The 10697-nt window shown below is 32.5% G+C and overlaps 1 protein-coding gene across 1 annotated transcript in view; it reads right to left on the bottom strand.

Moving 5' to 3' along the window:
* Positions 1–5791: 5791 nt before the first annotated feature.
* Positions 5792–10697, bottom strand: part of LOC108721758 (membralin) — a 66064-nt gene continuing 61158 nt past the window's right edge. The window contains exon 12 of the mRNA XM_018446495.1: positions 5792–6031. Coding sequence (XP_018301997.1) covers positions 6015–6031 — 17 coding nt within the window. The 3' untranslated portion in view covers positions 5792–6014. The remainder of the gene's footprint in view (positions 6032–10697) is intronic.

Here is a 10697-nt window from a genome sequence, read left to right as displayed (position 1 = left end):
GCACGACGCGTCCACTACACGTGACTGCTTGATTTAGCACGTCTCTCTATGCGGAAAACATTATAAATCGGAAATTTAATGCAAAACACCGCTCGACATTTATGTGCAAATAGAATAAATTTGTGGAGAATCGATAGAAAGACACTCGATGAGAGGGCACAGTCGTGTCTCTCGTTAATACACACATTTATAGGAAAAAAAAAAAACTGTATGAGAAAATTTTATAATAAATTCAAACGATTTCGGATATGCTTTTTACATTATTTCTTCCAATCTTTCTTTCATTTTTTAATACAGTGTACTTTGCTAAAATACCTATTTATCTAAGTATCTTTCTGTTTTTTAATATCTACAGACCGAGAACTTTTTCATCAAAGGCGAAATATATCATAATGTACATAATACGCTTGTACCTTTTAACCGTCCGATTAGCGTAATAAAGGAATGAATCATAGAATATGTGCAGCCATCGTCAGTCAATACAACCGACCGCGAGTATTAAAGAGTACAAGATGCACCATAGATCGTGGTTTGGATGCAGCATGGCACATATAATCATATTGGCATTCTATTAGGTGGGGTGTCTTCTCCCTCTGCCGGCTTCTACTTCCTCCCTTCCATCTAACGCTTACCCTCCTTTGCCTCATACCAGGCCATCGTGCAACCCTCTGGTACACGTCAATCGATAGTGTACAACGTGATTATAATATCTCGTACATCAAAATAAGAAACCGTCCTGCTTTTCGGACGCCAATTAGCAAACCAACATATTTTACGCAAAAGAACACTATTTTACATTAATCGGATTAATAAGTAAAAAATAGCGTAAATCGCAAAGATTCTGATTGTTAACTTTTTCCACAAATAACGATTAATATATAATATGTACGCAAATAACCTATTCTTTCTTTTTTATGTATAAATTATATATTAATTATCTCTTTTATATATAATTTATATAATAAATAACAACAGCTTATAAATTATTAATTTCTCTGTTTTGACCGTTTTCAATGTTATCTCGATATTATAAAGATATAAATACTCTAAATTTCTTGCAGTGAAATCTCACTCTAAGAGAGTGAAAATACAACTACCCTTGAAAATGAGTGAAAATATTTTACTTCTTGAAAAAGTGACATTTTTCACTCTTTTTAGAATGAATTTTCATTTCAAAGGAGTGAAATCTCACCTTTTTTTAGAGTGAGAAGTCATTCCTTTGAAATGAAAATTTATTCTAAAAAGAGTGAAAATTGTCACTTTTTTTCAAGAAGTGAAGGATGGTTGTATTTTCATTTTCTTGGAATGAGATTTCACTGTAAGAAATTTAGAGTGAACGCTTTCATCATTTACAACCCTAATAATTAAGTATAAGAAATATCTTCTTATTGATATATGAAATTTTTTTTAATACAGTATCATTTATGTAATTACAGGAAATACATTGTTATGCTAAACTTATTTATCCATTGGAACGACAAATCGATATGTAAGAAAGATAATAGAGAATCAGAATATGGCAGGACATATCGAAATACACGAATAGCAGAGTATATTATTAAATTAATATATGCATTAGATATAATGCATTAGATAGCGTTTCCATTATATCTTTTTTCAAACAGTTTGAAATGTGGATCAGCGTTAAGCGGTATTATTAGGTAATGTGAATGAGAGTGTTAACTTGCTGGACGCATAGACTATTAACACGGCTTACATGATTTACAGCTAATAGCTAATAACCACATACTACGTAACGACGTTGATGCGGTTGCTATCTGCTATTTTGGTCCTGATTGCTGTCTATGTGCTTCCACGACCGATTCAGAGGTACGATACCGTAGCGTTAGTAAACAACAATTACTGCAGGAGATAATGTAAGATATGTACAAGAATCACAGGTTTATTTTTTATAAACTTCCTTCTTTGACTTTTGTTTTTTTTCCAAGTAAATTCTTTTGATTTAAACAATTCTAAATTATATGAGAGTTACATAATTCTTGTACATTAAAATGCTCAATGGTGTGATAATATGAATTTTACTTGTTATTCGCGAAAACGACGCGAAAATATTTGCATAACTTGCTTAAATAAAAGAAGTCACTAAGCAAATTTATCAAACTCAAAATATAAGCATCAGTTTTCTAAAATCACCTTTAAACCGAAACGGCGCCAGGTGCGCGCAGAATGTACGCAAATAATAGCGGCAAACACTCGCCGGTAAATGGACGTTAGAAGCTCAAGAGGAAAGTGATGAACGACGATAAACGATGTTTAGTAAGATACACATTCTCTCCACCGCGCCATACATAATTTAGCGCAAATATGCGTGAAGCAAGATCAAAAGTCAGAAATACGTAATCCCACGCGATGAGCGAGTGCATAGAGATGATTACAGCTGAGCTAACACAAACTGTGAGATTTCATCGATAGATGTAAATTATCTTTCATCTCTTTCTTCTCAATGTACGTAAAAAATTACCAAAATTTGCTTTTGTTTAAAAAAATTGAGAAATGCATTGAAATGGACTTTTTATGACAATAGCATAAATAGATTACAATCGTATAGGGTATACCTAATATAATCCAAGAAAATACATATGTATAATACATATACGAATGCATACATATACTGGGAAACAATGAAAAATTCCGAAAGATCTAAAGGTGTCCAAGCAGGAAATTTTTTCTCGATTATTCAATTATCTATGTGAGAAATAAAGCAAAGAATTTCATTTATTGAACGTACAATATCTGTCTTAAACGTAATTGTCGATCGTATTACAAGTCCACGTGCATACAAGAGAGAGAGGGGGGGGGAAGAGGGAGAAAGAAAGTAACGGAATACAAAGGTTAAACGGAGTGTAACACGCGTGGGTTGAACTGTGATAGAGTGGTGGAGTTGAAAAAAAACGAGAGGGTACGAGTAGAGAATAGAGAGCGAATTCATACGATCGACTGTGCGTAAAATTATTCCAAAACTTATTACTCCTGCTAGCTATGACCGTAGCTATGGCAACGAGACGCGGATATGAAAATTAATACGCACTGGGAAAACAGAAAGTTTTCAGAATGTTTTCCCATTACTGGCAGCACTCGCGATGTTCGTACCAATTCGCTTCTGACTGGCAACTAATTCGTCCGTAGTTGTGTAATTAGCTGCATTTTTATAACAACATGATATTTGCGTCATTCTTTTCTTTAGCGAACGCGTCATCTATGCTGTCGTCTAAAGTCAAAATTATTAGTTCAAAATTATAAGTTCAAAATTTAATTTCAAGTTATTTGATACAATTGTTGTATATTGGTATAATTTACGGCATTTACGCATATATATTTACTATATATTTTAATACATAAAAACTTTCAGGAAAATGAACTCTATCAAACTCTAACCAGATAGATTATTTATTTGTAATAATTGTCAATTAATAATCAGAACGGCACATGCTCTAAAAATGTATTATATTTGTTATTAAAATTATTTTAATCGGTTTAACTCGTCGCACACGCTGAACATTTAATTCGTCTGAATCATGAAGTGTAATATCTTTTTACGATTATGAAATAAATTTATATGACTCGAAATATATTTCGGTGCGCGTATAGTATATGTGATTATATCATTGATAATCTATTTTATTTTCTTATTAATTAAACAAATACAAATGATCTCATATTCCGTTAAAGCTATAGAAATATTTGACAATTTAGACTTTTGTAAAATATAGACAATAATATTCTCCGCAAATTGAGCTAACATTTAAATGTATATAAAAAGAACACCGATTGAAAACTTTAATTCTTTTCAATAAATACCAAAAATAATTTTGTAATTATATGTGTCATTTTATACGATAAAAATAAATAAAAAATATTTTATAGATCTGTTTAATTTTCTCAAATTATTATTATAAAAAAAAGATATTAAACAAAGAATTCTGCGAGTAAAAAACTCTGTAATATGAATAATGAAATAAAGCAACGTTAAACAACTTAACGTATACATTTGTGCATCATAAGATCGTAAGTCACTTGAATATTTTAATCGTAAAGAGATGATTTTAGAAAATTTATAAATAGATCTTTTCTCAAAGACTGTTCAATGCTGCCATTTCTCGTGCATCCTCGAAAATACAAAAATATGTCGTATAATTTTTAACATAACGCCAGCGGCAGCGGCAGCACCGAACAACGAGAACGAACTAAAGTGACATGAATCGATAATCGAACGCTGAGAGAGGGTGAAGCACGTAGAAATTATATTATCTTTTTCTTGTCGCGTACTACGTCGAACCTAATAGCCTGACGTCATCGATGGGAATTTATAGTCTCTCATATAACAGAAGATTTATTTTAAAAAATTATATGTCCTGCATTTTGAATAATATAGGAAAATCCAAATTGATATAGATTTGTTTACAACTCAATTTACAATGTAAATTTATCTCATGATGTGTTATATATAAAATCATTTTAGTACACTATAAATAAATAATTTTGAAATATATTAATAACAACTAGTTGATTGCATACGCAATACGACTTAATTTATACATGGACTTATATAGGAAAATTAACAGATGTTCAAGCATTGAGTGTTAAGTGCGTGTCGTTTGAAATTTGCATACATTAATAATGTAACGATAATGCATAGTGACATTTATTTTTAGCGAAATACGTTACAATACGTACAAACTATGTTAATATTTAGATGATGTGAAGATTATTTTAATTGAATCTGCATATATTATTGAATATTTTTATCAAACAAATAATCATGTACCGTAAAATGCAAAGTAAACAACTTTGCATTTTTTAGACTATAGCAGTCTCCTTAGTCTCTTAATTTACAAAATTTTAGCCCTAAATGTAACTATTTCGTACATGTATACTTCAATTTTGTACATTTCATTTATTCGATACTCTCGAATATTTTCAATGTCGGTGAAAGATATGCATTCTTGATATAAGGTACGTGAATAGGATGTTATGAGATAAAAATTTTTCCATTGTAACAGAAATTCAAAACTCATTCATTTGGAAACAATTGAATTATACATTACACATTTTTAAATAAAGAACAAAATCTTGCTTTGCCAATATTTTCTGTTTTCCTCTTTTTTTGTATATAACTGGTTACCCTTATTTTATATATATATATATATATATGTGTATATATATATATCACATTTCGTCGCAACTGTGCACGCAAAAGTGACGCGTCTGCAGAAGACAAAGCTGAAACGAATGGTGGAAGTAGCGAGAAAGATATTTAGCATGCACAGGAAGCGACCGCTGCTCATAAAGGATAGGAGGAATCCACAATGAACCGATAAGCGAATAATCTCGCGAGAAAAAGGGAAGAATATGAAGGGGTAATGGAGCAGGGAGAAAACCTGTCAAGTTGAAGTAAGGCGAAGCAAGCGCTTTAAATTCAGAGCCGTCCCCCAGCCCTTCTAGATTTTTCAAAATTTATTAATATATTTAATGCTCTCTGAGATATACATATAGCCATGAAACAAATTATCCGGACAGTGCGTCATTGCATTGATAATTCAAATTGTTTTCCGAGTTGCAGTTCCACGCACGCATTACGGTATTAATAGTTTATATTTTTATTCGTACAAGTAATTGTGAATCTGATGTTATTACTCTAGTTTAAAGAATAATCTGAAAAAATTGTCGATATAATAGCGTACTGTTTGGACAATTAATGTTTCGTGACTGTATATGATTGTCACGAGCTACAAATGGTATTTTGCACAAAAATTATACACAAATTTATACGCATAATTATATACAAATATAGTAATTAGGTAACACCAGCAATAAATATGAACAATAAGCTCATTCGTTTTTTTTGCATTAATGCAATCGTTACAGATTCCAAGTCACAGTCTTACCACAGTCCGTATGAACAGTTTTATTTAATAGCAGATAAATGCGAGTACTTGGAATGATTTGCTCGTATATCAAACCTTCTCGATATTGTCTTCTTGCTTTTAACATCCTCAAGATTCGTGGATTTCTGAAAAAAATAAGATCATTATGTATTATTTTGATCATGCCGAAAAATATTTTATTAATATTATTAATTGCACAACTAGCAATTATTTAACAATCGCTATCAATGCTGACAAAAATAATTCATAATGTAATAAAATGACAGAAGAAAATCTGAAGAAGTCGAATAATAATGTACATATATAATATCATTGTATCAGTTAAACACATGATTATTTTATATTCGTTAAAAATTTCGTATGCGTGTATCAAGCGTATAAATGCTTTCTGCAGTCAGTATGTAGTGAAATATGATAAAAACTTGTACGCCGATTCAATTTAGTTCATAATCTAATTAACAATAAATTATAACTAATGAGGAATATCATGGCTGTATTAAAAATTCCATCGTGTTCCGAGAACTGACGCTGTTTCAGTGCACAATGAGTACTTTATAATTGGGACATAGCGTAACATCGAACCCCATATAATTTCGTTGTGGATGAGAGGAAGCCCGACGAATAGGAGTTATGCTCGTCAGAGAAGTACCTCGGGTATGTTATCTCCATTAAAACATTGCGAGAATTCAAAATTCATATTCTAAAAAGTATAATTATAATTTACGTATATAAAACTCAATCTCTCGTATATTTAATGTTCTATTCGCTTATTAAACGACTGATGACATATATGAACCTATATACGAATATACATCGTGAGAAGATAATAAATCAAATGTATATGTACAACATGTATTATTATTTGAGCATTTTCTGAGCAATAATTGTTTATGAAAATGAAAATTTAATTCGACATAGCACACGCAAGATAGTGTTGCAAACTCAACTTGTTATCGAAAATTTCTGGAGAGACAAAAAAAGGAGCTTGAATGCGATAGACGTAACGATTATTATCAAAGTCAATACTCTTGTAAGACAAATCTTTCTCTCTATTATAGAAGATCAATTGATTTGATACCGCCAAGTTAATTACGAGTAGAGATCAGAACTCATCTTGTCACAAGCGTTTGGCGTTTTAAACAATCGCTAGTTTATTTGTCACATTTATAAGAAATAATCACGTCGTATTATTAACGAGCGAATTCGCGATCATTTAGTGACATATAGAAAAATACTGATACTCGTTGTATCATACGCAGCATATATGTACCTGAGAAGACTCGCAAAGCCATTAGCTAATTAATGAGATCTCCTCCGGCGATGCTCGGCTTAAAGTCTGGAAAACGCGTATCTAATGCCTCTCGAAACTGTGCAGCCAACATTTCGAGCGCCATCCAGTGAAAAAGAGACACAGAATAAAAATACTTTTTACGCTTCCAAATGAAATGAAGATACAAACTCATAAGCATAAAGAATTGAACGTGGCTAAATGTCATTTATCCCAACTTAAGCTACTTAAAATATCATGACAAATTTAAATGTATAATTAGAAAGATATATCAAGTTATATCAAGCGTCTTATTATAGAATTCTGTTATTTCTTTGCCATTCTTATTATGAGATTGAAAAAATTTCACCTGCATTTTATCCAATCAAATATATTATTATTGCGTATTTTTAAAAAATAATTCTGCATGAATTTATGTGAATATCATCTCCTGCTTTTTCTCTCTCTCTCTCTCTCTCCCCCCCCCCTTCCTTTGTCTGTTTCTTCCTTTCTCCTTTTCTACTCTACATTCAATGCATTCAAAGGTAATATAATCGTGAATATCTCGTACATACGCTTACGTGTCGCGCCGAAACGTGAAAAGCAAACAATATGATGCTTTAAAACATAATATTCTAAAAAAGATCAATTAATAATAAGATTAACAATAAGATCGATTAACGATAAGATTTAACAATTTGTTTCTATAATGAATTTAATGTCTATAGTTATACCATAACTTTAATATTCGGTTTATATTCTAAATTCTAAAAAATCGCATTTTTTTAATACGATCGTTCTCACATCAAAAATTTATCTTTCGCATTTTATTTTATCTTTTAAGATTTAATATGAATCCTAAATAACTGTGATATATACCCATTTTAATCTATCTATATATTTACGTAATCTATATATTTACATAAAAATGAATTTTTAGTACAAAAATGAAAATAAGAGGTACAACCTACAATGGCCTTGATTTTGACAAATGTTATCTAGGACATGATCCTGAACAACATTCAAGAGGTTTTAGCCGTCGGTCGGACAACTTGCGCAATGCTAATACCGGCTGTACTGTAACTTTCGAGCCTTATAACTCGAAAAATACTTAATGAAAAAAATATTTTATTATAGTGTTTTGGGAAGTTCTTTCAGTTTTTTTTTTACATCATTACACGAGTATTCAGTAATTTCAAAATATTCGTCTTGGTCAAAATTCGACTGCATGTTTATTCCATTATCTCTTAAGCCATAGTCTAATCGAGCAAATGTAATCGAGCATCAAAAAATATTATTGAGAAAAAGAGAAAACGCTGCAATCGATCGCGTGATAATCATCTACGAATTTATTTATTTTAGTTATGTCGGTTGATCGAACATTATATATAAATATATATATATATATGAAAAAATTAAATGGAAAATACAAAATTGCAGTAACTGTCGTCACTTTTTTGAAAATCTACTTTTAAATTAAAAAATATTTATATCACTAAACGTCTTTATTATTCATATTAAATAGAGTAAAAACAGATTTGATCTAATTTAATGAAACTTGCAATATCCTACAAAGTCAATAAATCGCTCGTGGCCTCGTATTTTTATATATCGCCGGCGCGCGCCATAAGTTTTTTCATTAGCTTGGACCACAGTAATGCGTTTCCAGAATCAAGTTTTAATTGCGTCAAGTAGGAGATTTAATTTCAGGTACGCCGTGGAACTTGAAGTGGCTTGGTATTAAGATACCTTGTTTTAGTGCGTAGCGAAGTAAAGCTAAAACAGCTTAACTCTTAGGAAAAGCCGAATGAACGAGCGAGCGGACGTAGTACTCCCACGAAAGACAAGCCACGACGCGCGCCGCGACACCACGTGCTTGGCTGTCCTGCGAACGACAGTCCATTGTTTCGCGGATAAGCCGTTTTTATTAAAGCGGATGATTATTTCGACGTTGAGCATCGTCGGTGGACAGGACGAAAACCGATCGATGCCGTTGTCGTTATCATCATCTCAAGCCGCCTTTGCGTTTTACATCCTATCAAGCAATAAAATGAAATAGATATATCTTTATGTTTGTAATATTACATATAATTAGCTCATTATCAAATATTTTGATAATTTAGCACCGAATTTACATTATGCAGGAAAATCCCCCATATAAAATTTTATCGAGAAGAAATTTTTGTTATTTATTTCCTATTAAAACTTAATTTATTATTCTAAAAAATATTCGACGACTTCCGAGTGAAATATGTTTGTAAATGTTCGTCAATTAATTAAGAATATCCTTCATATATTTTCATATTACGAATATTTGCCTTTTAATGAAATATTAAATTATACATTAAAAGTATAAAATCAGAGCAGAGGGAAATTGCGATTAAAGATATGACAGCACAAACACAATGCAATGTTTTTTATTTCGTGAATTTCGTGAATTCATCGACACTTTACCTTACAAGAAATCAGAAAGATTAATATCGTCCGTTTTCTTCACGGTCTTCCGATTCAGAATGCAAAAAAAACGCCCTAAGTTGCTCTTATATAGTTCGTGGAAGTGTCTCTCACGGCCATCGCCGATATGATTCCGGAAAACCTATCTAGTGGCGAGGGAGGTGGCCACAAGGATGAGAGGGTGAGAAGATGAGAAGAAGAGAGAAAGGGGAGAAAGACAGTCCCGAAGAAACAAAATGACAAAAGAGAAGATGGGACGGAAGAAACGAAAAAATAAGACGCCGACGGAGAGAGGAAAAGAGAAACACGAAGCGATCCGTGTAGGTTCGTCCATGTAGGGACAGAAGGCAGCCCTGCGGGCAGCCAATCAAATAAAGTAGTCCGAGGTTGCTTTGCCGGATGCAAATTTAGCCCCTGTGGGCTTTCTGTTTCCATCCTCCTCCTGCTTCTCTTCCCGCTGTCGTTCTGCAACTGAGAGCTGAGTCTCTGCACGAGTTTCCGGGATACACGGAAGTGGCCCTGTAGCCGATACACAACATACTGTACCCTCTCGCTTCTCCTTCGCATCTCATCCTTTCGCCGGATTATTCATTCTAACCCTTTCCAATTCCGATCGTTGAAGAATCGCTATTACATGGGATACATACAATCAGTTGCGCCCTTGCATGAAACTCTCTTTGTCATAAAGAAAAATGTATATAATTAATTATGATTTAACTGCTTCATATGAGATGAGAATATTAGGTTTACATTTCGAATTAATTTCTATTAGGAAAGAGATGAACACACCGCTATAACAATAAATACCATGACAAAGAAGATACGAGTTGTGATAATTCCTAAAGAAAATGCTATATTATACGCGCGATACAGGATTGTACATCTTTGAAATACTAAGCTGAAATAGCACCAATGCGATGTGTCGTGATGTGCTCCATACGTGTACCATATAACACGGAACAGCGATACAACAGAACGGAGGAGGGCTCGAGCGAGGAATCGGATCGCGATGCGACTCACTCCTAATTATGTCTTAATGAAAATAAATCGCTACATTTGTACGAGCGTCG

Source organism: Mycetomoellerius zeteki, unplaced genomic scaffold (genome assembly GCF_001594055.1).
Source record: "Mycetomoellerius zeteki isolate Tzet28-1 unplaced genomic scaffold, Tzet1.0 scaffold182, whole genome shotgun sequence".
Lineage (NCBI taxonomy): Eukaryota > Metazoa > Arthropoda > Insecta > Hymenoptera > Formicidae > Mycetomoellerius > Mycetomoellerius zeteki.
This window is presented reverse-complemented; position numbering and strand designations above follow the sequence as displayed.